This window comes from Benincasa hispida, chromosome 9 (genome assembly GCF_009727055.1).
Source record: "Benincasa hispida cultivar B227 chromosome 9, ASM972705v1, whole genome shotgun sequence".
Lineage (NCBI taxonomy): Eukaryota > Viridiplantae > Streptophyta > Magnoliopsida > Cucurbitales > Cucurbitaceae > Benincasa > Benincasa hispida.
Window position 1 is genome coordinate 68306268 of NC_052357.1, and position 26786 is coordinate 68333053.

Genomic DNA, 26786 nt, shown 5'->3' on the forward strand with positions numbered 1-26786 from the left:
ATGGATGAAAAATGTAGGAATCTTAATTTTATAAAAATGTCGATGTCAAATGAATATATTTTTTTAAAAAAATTATATAGAAGTTTATTAAAAACCAATTAAATTAACATAATAAACATTTCACAACTTCTAATAGGTTTAAAATTCATCTTATTATTAATATAAGGTTCACATGAATAATAGTTTATTAACATTTATTTTTGTTGAATTTTGTCCATTTTTAATGATATAATTGAAGAAGATTTCCATCTTATAGTGATGCCATTTTTAATGATATAATTGAAGTGGATTCCCATCTTATAATGATGTAAAATCTGTCAAAGTGATTTTAACTCAAAAATATCTGATATATACTCCTCCTTTGAGTTTAAAAGGTTTAATCCCACACCCTTGATTGCATGTATATATGTGGTACTGACATAGATACATATAAATATTTCATATACACAAGTTACACAACAATAATTAAAGTGAATATAACTCAATTTATATATAGTATATATTAGTAACTAAGAGGTTGTGATTTGAATTTTCGCACTCCAAATTGTACTAGAAATATTAAATAATAAATAGATGAAAAAAAAGTATAGTACCAAAATAATATTTACTATTTTCCTTCCTAATTTGATATTTCATTAAATTGTATAGGAATTTCGTGTACTCCATATAATCATGAGAAGCCAGAAATGGGAATAGTTCCATGCTATTTAGTACTAGAAAAATTTTCAAGTAGAATAAAAGAAATAAATAGATACGAAAAACGAGGGAGGGCAATTTGGGGAAAATGTTGCATCCTTCTAATTCCACACACAAAAAGTATCTTTCACAAGAAGCAGATTTCCAAAAGGAGAAAATAACAGTGTCCGTATCCCACAGCCATATCCCCACGCGTCGATGATCCATATCACGGACCACTCGAACCCCGAGGAATAACAATATGTTAAAATATCGTGATCTGGTTGGGCCACGTGTCCTCGTAATTATGTGGTCTTTCCACACTGGAAAAAAACCCAGAGAGGCTTCAATACATGGACGCAGCAGATCCCTTTCCATAAATGGCGCTGTGCAGCTGAATGATGTGAATCCGCTTCAGTACAACGCTCCGTAAAAAAGCGCTAATTCTGTTTGATCTCACTTTGCCTGACTCCAACCAGCACCGCACTCATCCGCAAAGAGTAAGTTACGATTTCTTCGAAAATTCCTGCGCATTTTCTCTTTCGTTCTTCAATGATTGCTTCGTTTTTTCATTTTTTATGTTAGTCGATTTTCATCTGTTTTCGGACTGTCTTCTTCTGTTTTCTTTTGGATCGCACGTCTTAAATTTACATCTATATCATTCATGTACGTTATCGAGTAAGAACTAAGTGTATAGAGCGTTTTTTTCCCTTCTTTTTGGATTTGGTTGCGATTTTCGTTGTATCTTTGTTACTTGTGAAATTTACTGGAGTTTCGTTATTTTCTATAACTTTCTCCGGAAAAATGGATAGAAGAATCGAGTTGCGGATCTAAGTATGGGGAGAGGCAAGATTGTAATTAGGAGAATCGATAATTCGACGAGCAGACAGGTGACTTTCTCGAAGCGTAGGAGCGGATTGCTGAAGAAGGCGAAAGAACTAGCAATTCTTTGCGACGCCGATGTTGGAGTCATCATCTTCTCCAGCACGAGCAAGCTCTATGAATACTCCAGCACCAGGTTCTATGATATTCATCTTCTGTTTCTTCTACTATTTGCCTTTATTTTCTTCTACTTTTCTTTTTTCAGTCTGAGTAATTGCTCCCCTTCCGTACTTATTTATAATACATTAATATCTAGTGCGACAAGACATCGGTAGCAACACTCTACTTAATTTATCTGATTTTTATTCATTCTATTGGCGAGCGTGCACCTTGAATCACGATTAAGACTGTATGCTGTATCGTATAAAATAAACTTTTATGCACACTGAGAAATAGGATTTTTTGAGCCATACAATCTTTAGGTTTCAGGTCAGTCTTTGTTTCATTTTGTCATTTTATGAGAATCATTAGTTCTGTCATTTGCCTGAGCTCGATCTCTATCGCTGAAACTTCGGTGGTTTCAGCTTTCATCTATTCCGCTCATAAACTCGATTGGCAGATATCAAATGTCTTTAGAGTTTATTATTGGCTGTCCAGTGTTAGATACTCTACTAGTTTATGTCTTTAAGATGGACGGCTATAATAATAATTTATTGCTTAGTGACAATCTCTCCCTGATTATCGTACTTGAGTTGTGATGACAATAGAAATGTTGCAACATAACTCGGATAGGTATATAATAAACGTGACTTATCCGAATAGAAAGTTGCAACTCCGTAGGGAAATATAGTTAGATCATGCAAGAAAATACGTACACTCTCTTATAAGTAGTGAGTGCATTATCTCGATCGATTTATGTGAAGATCGTGCACGATACTGGAAGCTGGATGACCAGATCGTTTGCAATAATTTTCATTGTAATGAACGCCAACCGAGTGAACTTGCGTTAACAATAGTTGGAAGAGTGGATTTCCGTGCTGTCTTTAGTTGAGGTAGGATCTGCAGACTAATTGATCAGCCAACTGTAGCTAGTAACTCATTCTAGCCTCTTCGGTTGGATAGAAAAATACGGTCAACAGTACATTATGTCATTTATAACAGTTATAATTCGACTCAAGATTATTTCTAAACTCATCCGTTTGAGTTAAAGGACCAGATCTTATATTAGTTAAGAGTGTAGAAATAAAGGCGTAGTTTCTGACCTTAACATTCATGGCTATATATGTATGGTTACACATTAATACCTCCTTCTGTAGGTCCAAATAACTTATTCCACATTCTTAGTTTATATTCTAAAAGTCGAAAGAAGCATGGTTCGAGCAATAGCTACAGTCCCAAGATCACCACTTCTATGAAATAGGAATAAAGCATGGATTTGAAGTTGGTCGGGCTGTCTCACATAGCTTCCATGTTGTGAGATTCGATTTGTGTGTACTTGTACCTTCTGGAGTGAAGGATTCGAGAAAGAATTTGGAACCCTTTGGTATTCTGAGTATTCTTGACATCAAAATGTTGTCTGACAGATGGTAATTTCATGAGATATATTACTCGAGGTGTGCATGAATTGGTCCAAACACGCACGAACATAAAAGAAAAAAAACTTATGTCCATAACCAATTGAATATACTTAGATTGGCCATTAAGTTGGATACTTTTAAATATCATTTCATAAGCTATTTTTATTGATTATTTGTTTATAAAATTCTTTGCGTCTAGTGTAGTATGAGATTTCACTTGAATAGAACTCTCGTACATGTTCTTTTCCTCTTCTTTTAATGAGTACAAGCTTTCATACATTAAGGTCTATTAGCTGATAATATTTATTTAGCTTTTATCTATTTCGATAGGAAAATAATTTTTTGTTTTCCATTTTTGTTTTTATATAATTAGGTTAGATGTTTCGATCTGATGCACTTCCTGACTTCGTGTTCCCTATAATCTTTTTAGAAAGAAAATGTAACATAGGAAAATCTATTGTTATAAGAAATCGTAGATCTATATATATGCGTAAAGGAATAAAAAACTTCTTAAAATCTACATATATGAAGTTGAATTGAGTTTTGATTAAAACAACTGTTAATGAATCACGTAAATCTTTTCGTTGTTCAAATAATATTAAAGTGTTACTTTTTCCGTCCTTCCTAAGTCCCGTTTTAATCATTAAGTTGGTTCAATTCTTTTACAAACTCGTGTTGGTCAGCCTAAATCCTTGTGAACCATCAATATCTCTCTTATTAGAAAGGACTTCAATCCAATCATCCTTCATGAGCCAGTTCTCACTAATTTAGTACGTTTAGTTGTTAAAAAAGTTAGTACAGGATTTAAATCTCAAGTAACTAGGTACGAGATTTGAAATTCATTACTCATAAGTTCTTTATTTTATTCTCCATATAATAACTTAAGTCAACTTAGGATGATTTTTAGATCCATATAAAAAAGATAAATAATAGATTATCGATATTTTCCTCATCAAGTAAAAGATATTTAAACCATAATATTCATATTCTTAATTGTTCATTAACGCAAGGTTCATATATTCTTAGTAAGCATCTTTGAAAGCTTAATGATAGATGGGGAGGTCCCTTCCTGGGAGGGTTTATTAATTTTTTGATACTTTCTTGGGGAAGGTTATCATCCTTCCAACTTGTGATACGCTGAGAAAAAGCAGATCTAATACGAGGTAGGAGGAGAGAGAAAGGTTGAATGGATAGTTGGAAAAATGAGAAAACTTAGATGTTGACAAATGAGCTGTCCAATATACTTTCCAGCTTCCACAATTTTTTTTTTTGGCTAAATGTGCCAAAAAAAAAAAAAGCAAGAAAAGAAAAGAAAAGAAAAGAAAAGAAAAATATAGGTACAGGTTGAGTTTGTCTTTGTACTGCCCATTGCCCAATTAACTTTTTTTTTTTTTGGCTAAATTATAAAAAATGCCTTTAAACTTAATATTGTGACAAAGATATCTCCATTTTAAACTTTAAAAAGTAGTTAATATATGAATATAAATAGTTAATATCTAGATGCATAAATACCTATAAACTTCCAAAAATTGTACTAATACCTTTAAGGATAGAAGTTAAAAATGTTCTAACTATTTATCTCCCCTACTTCAATCTATGACCTATCATTTCTCTATATATTGATAGTAATATCTTGTTGAATGATAAAAGTATTTTTTAAACTGTTTTAAAGTTTAAGCGTATTTTTTTAACAAAATATTAATAATTTTCATCCAAAACCAACAACAAAGATATTTTTTAATTGTTTTTTAAAGTTTAAAGTATTTTTGAAATTTTTGAAAGTTTAATATTTTAACATAAAAGAACAAAGTGTAGTCATATTTTATATACTTTTTTTTTTCTAAAAAATTGAAAACTTATTTAAAAATAAATTGAAAAAATTAATTTGATATAATTATTTGGGAAGTTAGATTATTTGTGGAGTTAGATTGTTTGTGTTTGAGGTGTAAAATTAGTTGAATTGAGTTAGAATGTCTGTATTTCTAGTGTTAAGTTGAGTTGAGTTAGAAAGTCTAGGTCTGGAGTGCATAACTTAGTCGATTCGAGTTTGGGTATCTAATGTAATTTTTCTAAACAAAATTGATTGTCTTGAATTTTTTTTTTTTTTTAATTTTCGATTACATATATATTTTCCTAAAAATTTTAACATTACAAAATGTTTTACTCCCTTTTTTCATTCTTAAAATATAACAAAATCCTAAAAAAGTAAACATATACTAAAAAAAAAAATTGAATTTAATTTTTGAACACTCAATTACCTAACATATATTTTTTTCCTTCCTAAACACCAAACATATTCTAAACAAAATAAAACTTTTCACAACTACTTTGCTCTCAATCATGAATACTGGAGAAGCTTAAAGATTCAACAACTTTCTTTCCTTCTTGAAAAATCGTAACATATTTTCATGACACAACTTGAACACTCAATTGCATAATAATTTATCTACATCCCTAAAGACATATAATATTCATTGGAATATTTTCTCTAATCTCTCACCCTCACGTTTAACCCTATGTTAATTTTAACTCAATCATAATAAATTAAAATAAATAAATAAATTCTTATCTTTTGTTTTGCCCATTTGTTGAAATATGAATTTCAATTTTTATCGTCAATGATTTTTTTTTTTGAGCAAACGTTTGACTCTTTACATTTTACACTAATACAATAAAATGGCACTTTTTTGTGTAAACTTGTTTTTTGCAAACATTTTTTTTATGATTAATTTCTATGCATAAGTCTAATTTGCTACTTGCAAATGAAATAATAATATCCATAAAAATGTCTATGTACATGTAAAAAAATGCATAACAATGAATAACACATGATACAATACAAATTATTTTCCAACAATTAAACAGAATTTAGACTATAAAAAATAGACGTCGGGCTTAAAACTAATGAAACATAGGCTAATTATTGGAGGAATTGTGCAATTAGATTAGCCCTACAAGTGAGATAACAAACCATAGTTAGATTATAATAAAAGCTAAATGCAAATAAATAAAATAAAAAATACTACAATATATCTTCAAAGGTTCGGAATGAATTAGATTGAAATACCAAGACTAAATAGGGTTGTCATTAAAGGTCTCATTAGAGGTGGTCTTTGTTGGAATTGGTTGTCCAAGGTGAATGTTAGTGTTGGTTGATAGAGATGGTGTTTACTAGAGTTGATCATCGACGATAATCTTTATCAGAGTCGTGGTCGAAGGTAGTTGCTAGAGCACAAAGTTGATTGTCAGAGGTGGTTGCTGGAGCCCAATGTTGGTCATCGGAGTTGGTTGAGCGAATGTGGTCGTCATAATATGTTATCAGAGTTGTTTGTGTGAAGGTAGTCGTTGGAGTTGGTTACGGGAACCGAAATTGGTCATCGGAGTTAATCGGCAAAGGTGGTCGTCGAAGAAGGTAGTCTTTAGAGTGTAGTAGCGGTAGTTACCAATGGTGGCCGATGGATAGAACCATTGTAAAAATTGAAGACTTGGGAGAGAGTTAAGGAGAGTTGGAGTGGAAGTTAAGGTGAGTTGGAATAGTTTGTAAAAAAAAAAAATCAACTTAAAACTCTACCAACATTTGAAGCTGGTAGGACAAACATTGTGTTGATAATTTATACCAACTCAATTCAATACATGATGATGTGCCAAACACCCTTTAAGATTTCCAAAAATCTATTCATAATTAGTTATTTTATTAAATGAAACAGTAAACTTGTCTCTGATCCAAAATTTTACGTTTTCTATTTTCGTAAAAGTTCTAAAATGTAAAAGAGTATCACACTTGAGAACATTTAAGAATGTTTGGGGGAAATGAATATTATTAGAATGATGGGAGAACACACGATAAGTTATAGTCTAAGATGTTAATATTTGGAGATTAGTGAAGATATATTAATACTTAACATGAGGAAAACTCCCAGAATTGAAATAATTACAGAGGAACATGCTTGGTTTTTTTTTTTTTTTTAATTTCAGAAATGCTTGAGAACTTTTAAGACCAATATTTTAAAAGATAGATTCCAGAAACTGGAAAATAAGAAACGTACCTTGTCAGAAAATCAAAGTAAAAATGGTTAAACTACAAAATTTTGGCCTCCAATCTAAATTTAGTCTTGAAATTTTAAAGCGATTGAATGTTAGAACCTCCAACTTTGAGATTGATAGTTTAAATACCGTTATTTAAGCTATATTTATCTGAGTGACTTATATATCTCTAATAGATTAAAAAAAAGTTTAAGATTAAAGTTTAAGATTAATGGACCCTATATATTGACTATATAGTTACATTTTATGTCTAGTGGCCTTTTAACATTCAATTTGTGCTTGCTATGTAAGTGAATGCTAAAAAAACTTCAAATAAAGAAAAATCGACTAGATATAAAATTAAAATTTTAGAAACTTATTAACATAATAGTAAAAATCCAAAGACTCGTTATATATATATATATATATATTAAGTTTAAATATTAAATAGACACAAATATGAAACTTCTAAGACATAATCAAACATTTTTTTAACCTAACGACCAAAAAAAAATACTACTTGAAACTCTACGAACCAATAAAACCAAGATGCTACCGTTATAATAATACATTTTAAAATTTACAAGTAACAAGATGTAGAACATTTCCCTTGTTTAGGTTACAATAGCTTTTAAAACATTTTCAAAATTTATTTTAAATAATTTTTATGAGTATAAATAAAAATGACTTCCTTGTCAAAAAAAAAAAAAAAAAAAATCTTTTTTTATTCCATCCAAATATGCCCAAAATTATAAAGTTAAGGGTTCTTAAAAAAAATTGTCTTCATTTTATCAATTGATATCTGTTCTGTTCTTATCAGGAAAATGTGCACTTGTAAGCAATAATTAAAAATTTCCCACAAAGTTGGTACAAATAAACTTTAAAAGTAACATTAGTTTTATGGTCAAATATCAGGAATGTGTTCTAAAACATTTTAAATAAGAAAACCTAAATTATATATTTATACCAAATCCCCTACATTACCAATCAATTTGAACATATTCGTGCGAGAGTGCAACATTAAATAACTAAATAGAGAAAGATTGGACAACTCTCTCTCTTCTTGTTTTTATTCCTTTTTGCTGCCAACACGCTTCACTCACATTCTGTATCTTTAGGGTAGATAGGCATTAGAATTCTGTAAAGGAGACCAAAGTTGTGTGGGAATAGAGAAATGTTCTGTTTCCACTTTTCTATATCTAAGAAACAAAACATTTCAACACTATTTAAGTTTAAATTTCTAAACTCTAATTCATCCTCAATTCGTGAAGTCAACCAAACAACAAATTTGGTGTTGTAATTGGAGTTCGACAGTAATGCACATACTTACGATGGTGTTACTAATAGAAGTTAGGAAGGGTTGTCTCTACATGTTTTATTTTTAGTGTATGTATTAACTCTTTTAGTAAAAAATGTCTTAACCAATTAACTGTACTCTAAAGATAACACAAATAAGATGTTTAAAAGTTATTTGTAGCTATGGTTTTTAATTGTTAGAATTAAAAGACGGTGATCAATAACTTTTCTTTATAATCCTTCTTAGCTCACTTTTGGGAAACCTTCTCATTATGTAAGAGAATACTTGAATCATTTTCCAAAATATACATTATGTAAAAATAAAATAAAACAAAATCCTCAAAAGTACAGAGTTAAAATTACAAAAATATAAACGAACAAAAAGAAAAAAAACTTTGTTGTAAATAAGGAAAAAAGGAGAAAAAAACCAATGTCTAAGCACAACACATACCGTCCTTAGACCCTAGATGAAACAGAGGATGTGAGGAGAAAAACATTTGAGACCACTTCCTAGAATCATAGCCAGTAATAGAATCCATAATGCATGGTTTCACTCTTCCCCTTTGTAGCGGCTATCCTAAGGCTCCTCATAACAATTACTGAATTGGAAGGGCTGGTCGGAAGTGCTGAAGAGATGGGTGCACATGCTCCAAACATTTCGATGTATAAGAACAAGAGATTCTATGTTTTGACTTTTTATAAGTTTCTGCTCTTGGCTCATACAAATATTCGATTTATGTTTTAGGTTATGATGTGCCACTATTTTCTAAGGAAGATTATCGAGCTATTAATAACAATGTAGAGCCTGCCCGCAGTTTATATGAAATAGAATAATGCTATTATGAATCATTTTCTTTTCCTACTCTAGTTTTTCTTTTCCTCGCTGAACAGAAGGTATAGATATTACATTACATGACAACTGTCGAAAATCAACAATACACTTTTGGGCTCAGTTTTGAAATTAAGTTTGGTTTTTATCTTTCTTAAAGACAAATTCGCAGATAAACAAAAATTTTAAAAACTACTTTGGTAGCTCCATTTGACATTGATTTAATTTTTAATTTTTAAAATTAAGCTTTAAATTTTTTTAATTATTTTTTTATTACATTCGTTAAAAAAAAAATATTTGAATTTTCAGACATTCTCACAATAAAAACAAGTTTTTTACATTTGACGTATAAAGATTTGAGTGAAACTAGAATGTATAGAAATTGATTCTCAAAATCCATATAATTTTCGATTCTTAAAACTTGACTTGATTTTGAAAATGTCTTTGAAAAGTAGGTAACAAGCAACAAAATTTATGGATTGATGTCACTGAACTAAAAACCAAATGATTGAGAAAATGAGATTATATAATGATGTGCTAGAGGAAACTTTGTTGACCAAGCGTAAAAATCGCTAGAAATAAGGATAAAAAATTTAGAAAGAGACGTTAGAATGAAAAAACTTAAAGAGAAATAAGAATACATATTGAAGAAAAAAAAAGGAGAAAAGAAGTTAAGACAGCGAAAACTAACTTAGAAAGTTTAGAGAGATTTAGCAAGGGGAAAGTAAAAGTTGATGAAAAAGGTAAATATTAGAGATTAAGGTGAGTGGGAAAGAAAAATGAGAAATATTTTAGTAGAGTATGCTTACGAAAACAAAATTTATTTTGTTTTAAAAGTTAATTTGTAATTTTATAAACATTATTCAAAGTGTAAATTTGTAAACAGCGAGGTGATTATCAAACAGCTTCATTATTTAGACAAAAACACTAGTCGAAGTATAACACGTAGGTTATAGAGGCAGATAATGAAAACCAAAAATAAAATATCATCATAAGTGTTAATCACAAGAACTTTTTAATTTATTATTTCACAAGAAATTTTCACTTCTATAGAATTTTTTGTTTTTATATAGTCTGTTTAAAATTTCACAAATATACATAGAAAAGGTATCTATTGAGATGAACTTATGGTTTCTGTTGTGATAAAACTAAAGATGACATCATCACATGGAACAATCAAAGGAAAGATAACAAAATATTTTTCCCCGAGAAAGCAATATAAATAAATATTGAAATTAAGAATAAAAGATGGTGATCTGATACTCATTCTCAATTGAGAAAAATCAGATACACGGTTTTGATACTTGGAAGCTTTATTTAACTTAATGAGTTGAACTAATGCACACCCAATAATATATTGTGAACAAACAAAAACTTCAAAAGTAATCAGAGTAAAAAGTTAAAAGAAAAATAATTTAAATACATGGTGTATGGAATTGGAATTTAATGTTTTTAAAAACATAAAAGCAAACATCCATGTTATGTTATGAATGTGTGTGTATCATGCAACAATATTGTGAGATGAATTTGATATGACAAGCTATCTCTCCTCTATCTCAAACTTTGAGTTTATAACTATTTAAATTTCTAAACTAATTGCAAATTTAGTCCTTGAGCTATTAGACATAAAATTCAAATTTATAAATACTAGATCAATAATTTTAAATTAGACACTGGCCCATTAAACACAAAATTGAAGGTTTAGAAACGTATTAAACACTTGGAAATTCAAGACTAAATAAATACAAATTTCAAAGTTCCAAGACTAAATCTGTCCTACAACAAAGAAAGTAGGACAAAGAAAATAAATCTTATGAAAATAGACGGAAAGGCAATTACTAGTGAACATAAAATCTCAACAATGTAAAGAAAACAACCCTCTCCTAGTCTCAATAAGCAATTCATGAAGAATCTTAATTTTTGTGAAAGTCAATATTTGAAAAATAATATTTTAAAAAGTTGACAAAAATAAAGAAATACGATTTTTAGTTTAACATATTAAAATGAGGATTTGAACCTTTAACCTCTTAAGTAAAGATTCGTGCCAAAGTCGGTTAAGCTATGATTAGGTTGACGAAAAAATATGGCTTCGACAAAGAAATATGGATTTAGAAACCTGAAAAAACTAAGGACCTAATTCGTATCAAATATAAGATTTAAAACAAAAATTATCATCCAACAGATTCTTGATATTCGATAATGTAAATGAGTTCTAACAACCTGAACAAGTGAAAACATGCTTTTCTGGAGTAATTCTCTATTTTCAAAGTAATTAGGAAGGAAGAGATCTTAAGGAACGTCTCTAAGGAAGAGCAAAATATGGGGGTGCTTCTCATTTAATTATTAAAAAACGTCTCTTGCTGGCTTTATATGAATTTCATCGTCTTCTATTGGATAAAGAAACTTCAGACGTTTTAGATTTGCTTTCTTTGTTATGAGATCCCTATATTCGTCTTTGGCCTCCAATCCGTCTTAAGGAAATGTTCTTTTAGCTCTTCTTCCATCTTTTATGGAGCCTCCATCCTAGGCACACTTTATTCTCTAACTTCAAAATGATGAAGACCTTGTTTGATAACCATTTGATTTTTTGTTTTTGTTTTTGAAAAGTAAGTCTATTTTATCCACATTGCTTATATGTGCATATTTCTTAAGTACAATGATTGAATTCTAAGCCAAATTTCAAAAACAAAAACTTTTTGAAAACTACTTTTTTTAATTATCAAAGTTTGGCTTGGTTTTTTAAACTATTAGTGAAAAGTAGAAAACAAAAGGAAAAAAATTAAGTAGTAGTAGTATCCATAGGTTTAATTTTCAAAAAACAAAAACAAAAAACAAAATAGTTACCGAACAGATTTGAAATTTTGAATGTCAAATCTTTTACTTGACAAGTCATGTACGGGAGTTGACACTATGAACCTTGTAGAGGAGTTCTTCCATTTCATCGGGTCGTAGTGGTGGATTGAGGATTCTCCAAGTACTTGAGCATCCTGATCATCTCCTGTGACAATCTCAGATGGTTCGTTCAATATGGAGCTATTTTTCTGAGTCATATGGTGTTTTTCTTGGCTTGTAACCAAGACTGTTGTTTAATAAGAGTCTTTTTTGGGAATAAAAGACTATCTACGATGTGTAGTTTGTTTTATGGGGCAGTTCGACTTGGGAGGATTAGCAAATTTTTTTACGCGTAGGTCCCAGGAAGAAATTAGGTCTCTCACCAAGTTCAATGCCTCTGTTTTGATTTATGTTTCCAAGCATTGTTGTAACTATTGTTTGGCAGAGCTTTACAATTGCCCTTTTGCCTTCAGTATGGAAACTTTTTTGCAATTATTCTCTAAGTAACATCTTACTTAGTTAGAATTCCTTTTTTAAGAATGGGTGTTTTGTAGGCTAGTTTTTCTGTATGCCCTTGCAAATATTGATTCTGTTAAGAAAAAAAAGACAAATGCAAATAGACCCATGCTCAACATTTCAACTATAATTTGAGTCTAGCATCCCCAGATTGCTATGGATGATGGTAACTGTTGTAGACCTTTTAGCGGACCAATAGAGAGGACTGGTTTATTTTTGTGAAGATTTCGCAAGAATGGGGCCATTTTGGCAACAGGAGCTTCTGCACTCCTTAATATTACGTCTCTTAGCTTGTCTTGAAATCTTAATCTATAATCTAGAAATGAATCTTAATATGAAAGAGGAGGTGTGAATTTCTCCTACAGGGTATGCTTGACTTTGATGTTTGTATGCTAATTCATAAGAATAGTTAGGAGAGCTTGAAAGTAGTACACCTGGTTAGAGAATCTTTATATTATTTCCTCTTTCACATCCGAAGTGTGAAAGGTTTGGGGGAGACATTTTTTACATTAGAAAGAAATGAGGTTTAAGGCCATTAGGAGCATTTTCCTGGGTATTGTAGATAGAAGGGAAGGGCTCTTTGTAATATAAGAGATGGGCTTGAGTGAAGCTTGTGGTCTTGAGATGTGTGCAATTCCTCCCATGAGTTCACAAGGAATTCGTTTTTTATGTTTGTTTGTTCTCCTGAGGTTTGGGTTCACTGGTTCTTTCTTGGTGTTTTTGGGCCCAGTTCTGCTCTTTTACTTGGTGGTTTTTTCTATTTGGTTGAAGCTTCTTTCATTTTCCCCCCTAGTTTTGGGCCTTTTGTTTCAGGGTTTTAATGGTACTCAAGAGTTGTCTTTTGGCTTGGTTTTTTTTGTTGTGTTTCGTTATTCAGCTCTTTCTTTGCAAGTTTTTCTTTGTTTTGTTTGCTAAGCGTTTTTTCCTTTTTCCTTTATTGAATCTCTTTGATGCTTATTATTTGTTCCATTAAGTTCTTCTCCACTCTCTTGCAGAGTATGTATCTTAAAACATTAGTCTCTTTCCAATATTCAAAGCAAAAATTCTCTTATTCAAAATAGTATAGATTCCAAGTGATTTGTGCCAATTGAAGAAAACTCCTCTCCAACTCGTTTAGCTTTTGGCTTATAGTTCCATCTTGTTAATGACATTTTGTTACACAAACAGAAGATTTACCAGTTTAACCTTATAATCATAATTTTGACCTATTCTAATTCTAAGTTAAACAAAATCCCCAAGCTCTGGTCACTATCTTTAATTTCTGTCCTCTTTTTAGTTTAATGAATTTTTGTTAGGTATCCAATCACCTGTTCACAGGAAAACCCAACAAGAACATGCAAATATCCGAGAAAAACAGGGCAAACACCCCCTATTTCTTATATATTTACTCCACGGAAACACTTCACAAGCTACACGATCACAATACAAAAAGTAACTAGCAACAATGGAAATTCACAAAGATAAAAATCAGACTAAGCACATTTGAGAGAGCCGAGAATCATCTCCAAAAAAGCTAAAACTCTCACTAAAATTCCAGCCTGCCGTCGATTATTCAAAACCCTAAACCCCTTATCGAGTAGTCGGCCGGGAGTGAGCTTTGACTTTCCTGGAGAGGATTCTCAGCTTGCTCGAATATGTTGAACCTATTGTTATTCTTTGCAAATCTCCTTTGACGACTTTATTTGAACAGGATCTGTTATATAGGTTGTATTGCTGTAACTTTGAGTTCTTTACAAATTTCCTCTCTTGCCAATTATTTCTATATTGTAGTCCTTTAGCTGGTGTTTCCGTGATTTAAATATATAAGAAACAGGGCTGTTTCCCTATTCTTCTTGAATATTTGCCAATTCCTATTGGGTTTTCCTGTGTGCTGGTGATCAGAACCTAACAGGATGGTGCATACATCTTTAAATAAAATCAAACCCAATATATTCAATTATTAAGTCCTAGTTTGATAACCATTTGGTTTTTAGTTTTCAATTTTTTAAATCTAAATCTAGAAAAACTACTATTTTTTTGGAGTTCAGTTAAGAAATCAAATGTATTCAATACCTTTCTCGACCTTTTGGCCATGTAAATCAAATGTATTCTGAAAAAAGATGAAAACATTGTAAAGAAAGCATAAGAAAACAAGCACAATTTTCAAAAACCAAATTGTTACCAAACAGATCCAAATGCAGAACTATTAGATAGGTTAAGTGATAATCGGTGGAGAAAAAAAATGGTATTTACCTAAGTGAAATATCAGTAGATCATAAATAAAATTTAGCACTTACCTATTGGACCACCTATCCCTCTTGACCAAGTCACTCCCGACCTACGTTTTATCCGGATATCATTGCTCTGCAATGTCAAACCACTATGACTACCTGTATCTCCGTGCTTTACCTGTCATGAGATCAAACAAAGTTCCATTTCAATTGAGACCTAGAGATAGTTCTGGATTCTGTAGTTCCCTTAGGGTAGAAAATGCCAGAGTTGTTTTTTTGCTTGGCTTGACATTTTGTGAGGGTTACCTTTGCTTTTCCCCGAGGGAGTATCTTGGAATTTTTAGCCTAGAAGAAACACGACAGACAGACAAATTGAGTATTAGGCCAACCTTATTGCTGCAAGGTGATTATTCTTGGTGATCTAAGGTGATTATTCTTTATGAGATCACCGATACTTGGAACTGGAACTCGGGAAAATGTGGGGTCTTTTGTTCGAGATCGCTTAATAGAACTCTAATTCTATCATCAATAGGAGATACTGGATGTGAAAACCTGTACCTATCTGTTCGGAAGGCCATTATCTAAAGAAGGTGAAATTCTTCATTTGAGAATTGAGCCAGTTTGACACGCTTTAAAGGATCTCTATCACCCCAAATTGCTGCACAATTTGCAAAAGTGATGGTAGATCATAACACTCTTTTCATCTAGTGCATCCTGGCCCGAATTTTCAGGGATTTTATTGTTGAAATCTTTGATTGGCACCTGGTTTTTCCTTGTCCCAGTAGAGGCATCCTCCCCATGTTGTTTATTGGTATCATTTCAAGAAAGAAAGAAGACTCTGATTGAATTTGACACGAGCTTTCTTCTAATCTATTTGGCTGGAGCGCAACTCTTGTCTCTTCTCATATAAAGAAGAAGACACTCAGAATTCTCTCCTCTATAAATTTCTTAGCTCTAAATTCGTGTAAATTGAGATCTTCTTTTTGTAACTCTAACTATAGTCTCACTAATCTCATGACCAATTGTACGTGTTGTTTTGTAATCCATTAGACAGAATCTCCTTTATTTTTTTTTTCTCTTTCTTTTTGTGAATTTCATCATATCAATGGAACGATTCTCTCAAGAGGGGAAAAAAAAAAAGAAGTCCTTTACAATCTGGAGCATCGCAACCACTGGACCAGGGGTAGATTTAGTATGGACTGGGCTCGAACCCCCCTCAACTTTATGCTCTTTATATAATATATATATATATATATATAAAGAACTAACATAACATCAAAACCACTAGCTATCTCAGTGGTAAATCTGTCTCTTAACCCTTTCTAGACCTAGGTTCAAATCCCACTTAATTTATTTTTACTAAATTATATAAAACCCTGTCAACGAAATTTTTAGCACCTGTTAACAAAATTTCTAGATCCACCACCATAATGGACAGATGTGATGGCTGAAACAAACCGAAGATAGATGGATCAGGAAACTGGCCTCAGACATTTTCTAAGTGCCTCTTCATTTATATGGGGGCAGAAAGCCCGTATAAAGTGAGATTTTTTCTTTGAACCTTGATCTTAGAAGGAATTAGGCAGTTATAGTCCAATATAACTGAAATGATGATATGTGGTGTGCACACGACCATCTAAACTCTATCTTGGCATAGACTAAAATACAACTTCATGCCTGGGTCTCACAAGTCTACACAGTCAAACTTCAAGAGGGGGGAAACAAACAAACAAACAAACTTGTAGGACACTTCGAGAAGAAAGCCTCTCCTAGAAGAAGCTCTCTCAGACATCGGGTTTCGATCCTTTCAAGCCTTTTTCTTTTCTGTAAATCTTGAAAGAGAATTCTATGAAGGATTCATTGTAAAAGACTGGCGAAATCTTTGGGACCAGGAGAAACTTGTAAATCCACTTTGTGTGGTGCGTTTATTACTATGGAAACTTTGTATTTGTTCAATCCTAAGCTTGTAGAGATTGATGAGGGTTGCTCAGTGACGTTCGATACTCACCTACATGATAACTGGCTGGACTATAATATTCAAAGAGGCACATTGAGGATTAGGTTTATAGGTCGAACTTTTACAAATTTGTCTTTGAACTCTCTAACCCACCTCTTCAATTTAATTTCTGTACTATTGTTCCTGTTAATATGAATTCATTGACAAATTATAAATTTTATTGGTGGCAATGTATTGTCTTGAACATTATTCTCAATATTATTTCATTATTATCTATATAATAGGTCAAATTGTTAAAATTTGTTTGTTTGAAATGAACTATGGATATTCCAGAATAAATTGGTTGCTTGATTTAATTCCACTTTTTCTAAAATAAAAAGGTTGGTTCAATTTTTAGGCGACCCTATTTACCACCCTCTTATGTAATCCTACAGTCAAATTTCAATCTACCTACTAGCAAATTTGAATTTCATCCATAGAACTCTGAGGAAAATCATGAAAAGGTAAAGAGCCTACTTCATGAGATTAAAAGTTTAGGTTTAACTGGGAAAACTAATTAAAAGCAATCATGGAGTAACTACGGTCATCTTATGATAATGCTCGCAAGGTAATTGTTAAATTTTCTACTTTCCATGTCTTCTCAATAAATTTTCATTTCACTAATCCATTTCAGAAACAGGAAGAGGACTTAATTTCTAACTCATGTATTATTGACTCTCTTACCAGCATGAAAACACTAATAGAACGATATAACAAAACAAAAGATGAGCACCATCAGCTTGGGATCTCGACTTCTGAAGTCAAGGTATTTTTTAGCATCCAAGACTACATTATTTTTCCTTTCCTCTTAACTGCCAGGCATATTAGGCAAAGGATCATGTATGATTTTTTAAACATAAATATCTATATTTCTTATTAGTACAGTCTCTGATATGAAGATGAAGATTAATAAGGTATTACACAACACAGTTGTTGCTAGTACAAGCATGTTGGGGAGTGTGGGGGTGGGGAGGAGCGGGAGGGTTTGGGACAGTGCAATCGAGGTATGGCAGCAGTTTGACTTGGATATGAAGAAGCAATTACATCCGAATCATAGTGAATTTGGATGTATTAGTACCCATCATTACTACTGTCTAGGTGATAGGAGCATGTATGTTTGTATCTAATTGGAGACAAACGATAAGATTATAAATGCAAGTCATTTTGCTAAGAGAGATGAGCCACAAACCTTCTACGTACTTGCCATGTTGAAAGAACAATTCTGAACAACGATCATAGACAGCATGAATCTTGGACCCTTGAGCTAGCGATGTTTCTGAACAAAATCAAACAGATGATTTAACATCTAAATCCAGAAAAACAAAAGAGCAGAATGCATAAGAATAGCAACATGACAAACCTGAAAAGTTAAGGTGCCATCTATATATTAACAAAAAGTATCATATTTCTACATAGTAAATTACATAAAGTATACACTATAATAAATAATTTTAAATAAAAATATAATACTCTATCCCCCCCCCCAAAGTTATAACGTTATCAATTAATATCTAAATAATTTTATGTTATTCAATTATTTAAAATAAAAGCTGACCAAGAAAGTCTTCTCAAATTCATTAATGGGATTCTCTGGACTCCTGCAGATTCCGTAAATCGGAAATGGGTTGTAGGCCAGGATGTTGAGCGAACAAGGGTTGTAGGCAAGGATTTTGAGAGGAAATGAGGTGTAGACATGAGATTCCATGCCCATCTGAAGGCTAACATTCCATTGCCATCTGTAATGAAAAACTTAAGAATTCTAAGATTTCAATATAACAGTTACACTAGTCAAATTTAAATATTCAAAATTTCCATTCACAACATATATGCATTTCAGGCTCGATATCCAATTTAGTATCAAGGTTAACTTTTTCACTTAAAGATTGATGATCATAAGCAGACATGTATATACTGTTTGTAGTGTGGAAAAAGAATGTTCATGTTATTGTATTTGAATATTCATGCATTAAATAACAATTCTTTATACATATGATGATAGAAATGGTGTCTGAACAATTACCGACAATAAACATGCTAAGTACCTTCATTTTCATACATGCTTCCCAATAAACTCTATGCTAGCTTAAAACATTTCTGCGCCTGTATATAGAAGGCATACTCTTGTATTTCTAAATAGTAAAGAAATTACACTCTGATTTTTAATCAGTACTGGCAAAGGGAAGCAGCAACATTACGGCAGCAACTGCAGAGCTTACATGAAAATCACCGGTACTAGCATACCTATTATATTATACATCATTATATGTTTACTTGATAAACGATACTACTAGAAGAAAATGCAATAGGGTGAATCGCAAATATGAGACTTCCCTTCAACTTCTTAGGCCATAGCGTTGAGTGCATTGAGCCAAAAATTTACTTCACAAACTCATAACCATGTACACTTATTCAGATATGGGAATAACATTTATTGATGACCAAGCATGATCCAAATGTATATTGCCTATCATACTTCCACATGTTTGCTCAAGTTAAAGCAGATATACAATTTGAAAGGAAATAAAACTTAGAAAAGTTCAAATGAAAACCACTAATTCCTTCTGATAGAACACCACTAATAGATATAGTTACAGGCAGATGATGGGTGAAGAGCTGACTGGTCTGAGCGTCAAAGACCTACAGAATCTAGAAAATCAATTGGAGATAAGTCTCCATGGTGTCCGTATGAAGAAGGTATCTAACTGCATTATTTGTTAAATGGGTTTGGTGTTTTACACAACTTTTCATTTCTTTGAGCAGGATCAAATCTTAGTGGATGAGATACAAGAACTAACCAGAAAGGTTAAGGAACTACGGCTCTGAAATTTCCGCTCTCAGTTATTTTGGTTACTAAATTCCATTCTCTTTGTTACAGGGAAACTTTATTCACCAAAACAATATGGAACTTTATGAGAAGGTAACCCTAATTCGTCAAGAAAACCAGGAATTACACAAAAAGGTATAGATGTAGATAACTGAGGCAAACTTTAATTAAATCCCAAGAAAAGAAAAACCAAAGGATTTAATCGGTTAACCAATAAAACTTTGAGTTGCTTAGTCACCCTCAAGAGAAAATTTTCACCATCCTAGGTTTATGGAACGAAGGATGCCAATGGAGCACACATAAGCAGTCTTACAAATGGACTTGGTGTTGGAGAGGATGCAGGCATACCTATCAACCTTCAACTCAGCCAGCCACAGCAACAAGACAATGAGGCACCAGAAAGAGCTACAAAATTGGGGTACAACTATAAAAAAAATTCATAAATGTCAATAATGAATACAAATGAACTTTTCCATAGTCACTATTTCAATCTTGTTCTTTTGATGGTTGCAGCAGACTACAACTACGCTAGCAAAAAGAGACCTTACACCAACCAGGAAGATATTTCTTATTTTGCATCAAGATAACGGTGTAAGGTTGCAAATTATCTTTCAATCAGTGAAATGTGGTAGAGTAACACACTTTTCCATACCGAAAGAAACCACCTTTGTCTAGTTTGTGGTGATTTAAACAAGGCTATTTATGTGACAAGAAGGCTATGCAAAAAACAAAAAATAATTAAAATCGCATCAGCATGCACACTTCATTTTAAAAAAATCTTAAGGTCTGTTTGCCACCTTCATTGTAATTAGTTAGGTTCAAAAGTTCATACTTACTTTATGACTGATGCTTGCAATAAAATAAAAGAAAATTCTGGAGAATTGTCCAGAAAAGGAAACAAAAAGATTAAAAGAACAGTTATCCCACACTAATTTTCACCCAACAGTTGTATATGATATTCATGAGGAATGGACGTATAGTATTTACCTCGAATCTCTTCTGCTCAACTACAGCAAACTGTTCCAGCAGTCTGTTTAGCAAGATAATTTGCATAACATGAGAGTAAGCCACAATACAACAAAAAATTTAACCAAAATTAAATAAATAAAATAAAATAAAAACCATTTCTACTAAACAGAGTCATTATATATCCAAGACAATAATTTAATCATTACATCACTGCAAATAATGATAATCCCAACAGCATAAATTCAATTTTTAAAGTAAGCAACATCATTTTATCAATCAATGAAATACGGAAAGGAAAAGCCCAACTCCATAGATAAAAGTTATAAATGCGATGTCCCAATCGTTGGCAATATAGTGGAACTGGCTATTCGATTATGCTTGCCGGGTTAATGATCTTCATCTAAAGTTTGGGAACCACCTTATCACATAAACAAGAACTCCACAAATGGATATGTTAGAAATGGATGAAACTGATGGAAAAAGAACTATGAATGGTTCACGAACATATTGCATTGCACATCACAAAAACAATCAATATTCATAGTACATTTGTAAAAAACAGTCCTAATAACAACTTATAAAGTAAACAAGGCCTCTAGAGAATCGAAAATAATCTAGCTACTAACTTGTATGCATTTCCCAGCTAGCATGAAGCAACTAACTTCGAATTGGCGATGCTCTAAGGTCCAGAAACAGATCCAGGACCTTGTTTCAAATTGTAACCATTCTAAAGATAGATATTTTAAATGTAACCGTAACTCCAATAAGAGATTAAAAAAACAAAGAAGCCCTAACTTTTAACATACTTGCATGACAGGGTGTAAGCAAACAAAATAAAATTTCAAAAGTAATACTACTCGAGCATAAGGTGAACAATGTTATACTCATAATAATTAATACGTCGACAAATGAAATTGATTTTCAAAAATAGTACTCAGAAAATATGTACAGAATGTCATACTCATAATAATGATCCTATTATGTGCACATTAAGTAGATAAATCTAACAACAATATGCACAATGCATAAAATAGAATGAATTTTAGAAAAATCTATTTAAATTGTTCCTATTTTCAGCCAAAAAAAAATGCAATTCATGGCATCCAATGCATGAAAAACTAATATTATTAGATATAAAATGCCTATGCGAGGAGTTACAAACAGATAATGAAATTGAGGTAACTGCAGGAACTTGCTGGTCCTCTGAGAATCAATCTTGGAACCGTTTCTCCCAAACATTGGCTTTTTCTTCTTGCACTGGAGGTGATAACATTTATTTTTTTATTTTTTGGTTTTCATATCACATTTATTTTCATATTGGAAAAGGGACATTCTAAGAAGATTTAATCTTTTATTTGGGAGCTCAGCCATTCATGCATTAAACAAAATTGCCTTCAAAGGAGGCTCCCTTGGCTTTATCTCTCCCCAAATTATTGTCCTCTTTGTTACAGGGATGCTGAAACAAAAATACACTAAATCAAAAATTGCCCCTGGCTGCCAACTTGTGGAGCATGCTGATTGCACCCTTTGGTCAGTTTATTGTCTTCCCCAACAAAAATCACACTTTTCTCTCCTACATTCTCACAGGACATCTGTTCTAGAAAGGAAAAAGAAAGACCCTTTGGCAAAACTTCATCGGAGCTTTTCTTTGGAATCTTTGGAAAGTACACAATGCTCAAGTCTTCAAAGAAAAACACTCAAATTTCGACACACTTATGGAAAATACTGCTTACTTTGCTCTTTCGTGATGTAAACAAACACCCCTTTTTGTAGTCTACACCATTTTTTTCTCTCATTTCACAGTGAAAGAGATTTTTTTAAATCCTCTTAGGACTCTCTTTTGTAGTCATTTCAATCAATAAATGAAATGTTTGTTTCCTATCTATAAAGTAATAAATAACAATAATAATAATAAAGAACCCAAGGGAAAAAGAAGACTAAAAATCATTTTGGTCTCTGAAATTTGTTTAAAAACGATTTCGTCCCTGTAATTTCAAATTTGTAATAAGTTAATCCTTGATGTACTACCAAAATTTGTAACAATTTAGTCCCTATCATGAACAATCTCCTCAAACTTAATATCAATTTTGATTATATGATGACTTAGCCTTCATAATTTATACACAAACTTGACCTATAATCATTTACCAATCTACACAAGTAAGAGATTTCACTAGATTTTAATAGTATTTTCACGCTAGGGACTAAATTGTTACAAACGGAAAGTACAAGGACTAAAATGATACTTACTAAAGTTTAGAGACTAAATTGTTACAAATTGAAAAATATAGAGACTAAATCTTAATAAATCAAAGTTTAGTAACTAAAGTTTTACTTCTATGAAAATTCTGGGACCAAAAGTGATTTTTATCTGAAAAAGAATTTTGACTAGGTAACAACACTATCAGGAATAGAGTTATGTGAATGAGACTATAAGGATGAAAAAGTGATTTCAACACAAATTATAGTGAATGCAATGAAAGCAAGAGGAGCGGACCATCTTGGGTGTGTGGGTGCTGTACTTTTCTTAAAAAAATAAAAAAATAAAAAAGCCCCAAAGAACCTTTGTGGTAAGCTTACTTCAACGATGGTCACCATAAACATGATGGAACATCACAAATAGGTGTGTGGTGCACTGGTGCACTGGTGCAACACCAACAAAATATTATCCAACCCAAACCTTCAGTAAATTGGCGTTTACTACTCTAATTCAATAAAAAGCTTTATGGGCATGCTTCTCGATGGTTCTCACATACTTACCATTCCTATTCCACATCAGAAGGAATGATCCTACACTGGAAAAACTGCTATAATCCATTTTTGAACAATCAAAGAAGGTATCATATGCAACAGAATGGATTCACAAATTTCAAATTTGATCACTTAATACACAAGTGATCTTTCTCGAAAGGTAAAAGAAATTTCACAGATCTCCTTAGTTACTAGCTATAAAATATTAAATTTATTTGGACAGAGATAATTCAATAATTTTGTTTTTTTAAATGCAGGAGTTGCAGGCCACTGAAACTACTTAGCTAAAAATATTTTATAAACAATTCTCAAGGAGGGAAGATAGGTAGATCGAAAGCAGGGTTGTCAAATACTCACTCCAAGTTTCCTACCCATTAAGATCAATTTCAGTGGAAATTGCGCTCAAAGGGTGCATAAGAATGTATAAAAATTGCACTTATAATAACTAATCAAGTAATATAAAACAAGATAGATGGATGGCAAAAGGGAAAAATCTTCAACCAAATGAGTAAATTTTGGGAAAATGATAAACAAATTATGGCACATTCCAAAAGAATAAACGATTTAATGGTTGGATATGCCAATCATTAGAGCAAGCCAAAATCACAGATTATCAACATAGCCTATATAATCTTCTTAATAAAAATCTCAGAAAAGTCAATTTATGTAAAAAAAAAAAAAAAAAATACTGGTTCACTTGAAGATATCAATTAATTAGGGGTTGCGATTATCACTAAAACACTTCTAAAAACAAGGCCAAACTATTTTATCCAAGTCCTTGAGATCATCAACTATAGAAACATCCTTAAAATTTATTTTGCTCAGTTCCCACCATTGAGACTTTTCATGGCCATAAAACCATCACTATGATCCCCCATGCACCAGCAGCCCATTTAAACTTCCATCCATAATGCCAGTGGTCATCATATTTAAAAATTATTCAGGAATCAGGATGAAAAGTTCATTATTAACTATTTTTAAGGTTTTACCTGGTGGGTGATCGGCACAACTTTGCAAGAATGTCACTAAAATCCATACTAGACATCTTTATCCAACAAATACGGCCGACATTTTGGTTCGAACAAACCACCAAAAAAGATGAACCAAAATGTTTTACCTTTCCATGGAAAGGAAATTGCAAGAGGTTTGATTCATCGAGACATGACAAATAGTGGTTATTTTATTTTTGTTCATGGCAGGATCTACCAATGGAAGAATTTGAGCAGCCTCTTAAAGAAGTTTTGTTGTATATATTACTGAAAGCACAAGTTTGGTCTAGTGTAAACCTCGAGGTGAATTCATTATCTAAGTGTGGATGATACCTACATAAGGAAGCAAGTTGAAAGCCCTATTGCTCTGATACTCAATTCAATAACTATAAGTTCACTTTCATAATATTAACTTCAAATCTTTTTAATAAATCTGTGATTTCACTAGAATAAACTATAAAGAGAACTGAATAAACAAGCCATTCAAATAAAAACCTAAGAAAAATAAAAACAAGTTTCACAAATAATACAATACAAGAGTAAGCATAAAAAACTATGCATATGCGCAAATTTTGTTGTAATCACACAATTATAAGAGTTTTGGCTTTACCTACATATGATAGAGAGGTACCATTTGAAATTTCTAACTACCAAAACAGAAGTTATGAGTGCTAACTAACTAACTACGAAACTTACAGTACCCTACATCACAAAGGCTTCAAAGATGATCTTGTGTAACTTATTCTACTAAAATCGCGCTTTTAAGGAATGTGACAAATATAGCATTCAACAGCGCTCGAGTCTTAACTCATTACTATTAATAAAATATTATCCATACTCAATATCTTATAAACAAGTCAGTTTGATTCCGTTTCAACAAACAAAAGCATCAGGCATGTCTCAGAATCAGAAGTACGTTTTCAGATAACCTTACTCGGTAAACATGAACTTCTAGCTCCCAAAGCTCTAGAGCTTCAAACTATGTGATCAATCACCAATATCCTCCCTACATTTATATATATATATTTAACAAACAAAAGGATCCAATATTTTGAAAACAAATCATAATCAGTAACAAACAGAAAAAGGTAGACGAAAAGGGAAGGGAGGGTACAAGCAAATCAATATAATCTCGTTAACATCCAAAACATTTTACAGCAACAGATAAAAAAATGTTGCAATAGAAGTCCTTCAAAGTAGTGAATAAGTAACTTGAACATCAGTTGCCTAGGTTTATGTTCAAACAAGTTATGGATGCGTAAATATAAAAACAGATAATCTTGTCCACGGAATCTCCATTGCTTTAAAAGTGGAAAAAAAAAAGGGGAAAAAAAAAACAGAAAACAAAACAAAACATAATATAACGAAAAACTAGAGGCCATCTCCGGAATACTTCGAGAGCTTAAATTTCGTACAGTATCAAAAGAACCGAACACTTGAAGCTATGAAACTTCTTACTCTATGATTCCTCACTCTTTGGATATAAAATCGTTAAATATCATATTATGCAAATGCTATGAAATACGTGTTTAGGTTACGTATACAAACACAAAAGCAAGCATCCTTGTCAATATCTCAATATAACAAATTATCTGACAGGTAAAGCGAAAAATGACAAACTAAAAAAAAAAAAAAAAAAAAAGTATAATTATACCGCACGCATACGCACGCGCACACATGGAGATAGGTGAGATAAATACCAGACCAGATCGGTCCTTCACTCTTAATTTTATGTTTGCTTCATATTAATCCAAACAGATGCAGTAATGAAATGAGAAAACGAACTATAAATATTGCGCAGTAGATCAATCAGTAAGAAAAACGTAGTAAGTACGTAAAAGCGTGTAGACAACTTACGATGGAAAGCGAATTCTGTAATAACCCGATTCTACATCGTAATGCTTCGTTTGGGTCATAAGAAGACGCTAGAAACAAGATGACCTAGTAATTCGCAGGCACAGAGGAACAGTTGCGCTCGGGCTCTCGCTTTCTTCAGTTTTCTTCTCCTCGCGGATTAAAGCAAACCAAAGGGATCTAAGAACTAGCTTCCGAGACGACATTCCTTGACCATGAGAAAAGTGATCGAACTGAGAAGCCATAAAAACACCAGAATCGAGTATTGAAGCAAAACAAGAGCCGGAAATTATATCAAAGACGCATAGTAAGCATGAATACAAGTTGAGAATCATGAAGATGGAGGTCGATGAAGATTGAAGAAGAAGAAAAATCAAACGAAGAGTTCTAAGAGAACGAATGGATCAAAACCTAAACGGGAGAAATGGATTGTATGCGATGCCTCACGCGGGGAGACCAAAAACGCTGGTACCAGGCCACGACGAGGCAGAGTAATTTGATGTTTGATATCTCTCTAGACGCCCGAAAAAAAAACAGAAAACGAGAATAAAGGGAGTATTTATAGTCGTGATGTGACAGAAACAGACTGAGGATTTAGCACGCTTGGTACTTTGTAGTTGCCT

General features: G+C 32.2%; 1 protein-coding gene and 1 long non-coding RNA gene across 21 annotated transcripts; one reads left to right on the forward strand and one right to left on the reverse strand.

Annotated features, from left to right (window-relative positions):
* Positions 1–936: 936 nt before the first annotated feature.
* LOC120086410 (MADS-box transcription factor 23-like) lies at positions 937–25232 on the forward strand. 9 transcript variants are annotated; one of them, XR_005484203.1, is made up of 11 exons: positions 944–1175; positions 1488–1693; positions 17464–17542; positions 18944–19005; positions 19371–19470; positions 19537–19578; positions 19652–19735; positions 19867–20018; positions 20114–20191; positions 21758–21832; positions 22021–25232. XR_005484203.1 is itself a non-coding variant. In XM_039043043.1 (9 exons), exons 2-9 carry the CDS (start codon positions 1512–1514, stop codon positions 20130–20132), a joined length of 720 nt encoding a protein of 239 aa, XP_038898971.1. In that variant the 5' UTR covers positions 949–1175; positions 1488–1511; the 3' UTR covers positions 20133–20344. The 9 variants fall into 9 exon arrangements, 3 of the variants coding, with proteins under 3 accessions (XP_038898974.1, XP_038898971.1, XP_038898972.1); XR_005484205.1 differs by having other exon boundaries at positions 22157–25232; XR_005484206.1 differs by having other exon boundaries at positions 20117–20196.
* LOC120086412 lies at positions 4906–26786 on the reverse strand. 12 transcript variants are annotated; one of them, XR_005484214.1, is made up of 7 exons: positions 26575–26782; positions 26167–26396; positions 20588–20630; positions 18332–20024; positions 17966–18052; positions 14623–14958; positions 4906–6025 (listed from the first exon to the last, which is right to left on the reverse strand). It is a non-coding gene; the product is annotated as an uncharacterized LOC120086412 (long non-coding RNA). The 12 variants fall into 12 exon arrangements; XR_005484215.1 differs by lacking the exon at positions 4906–6025 and adding an exon at positions 25244–25315 and having other exon boundaries at positions 8677–14958; positions 26575–26786; XR_005484219.1 differs by lacking the exon at positions 4906–6025 and having other exon boundaries at positions 8677–14659; positions 14847–14958; positions 26575–26783.

Coding starts and splice junctions, on each gene's coding strand:
- LOC120086410 (XM_039043043.1), top strand. CDS start 1,512: ATGGGGAGAGGCAAGATTGTAATTAGGAGAATCGATAATTCGACGAGC. Junction 19,006..19,370: donor AGCTTACATGAAAATCACCG/GTACTAGCATAC, acceptor ATATAGTTACAG/GCAGATGATGGGTGAAGAGC. Junction 19,736..19,866: donor ACCAGGAATTACACAAAAAG/GTATAGATGTAG, acceptor TCACCATCCTAG/GTTTATGGAACGAAGGATGC.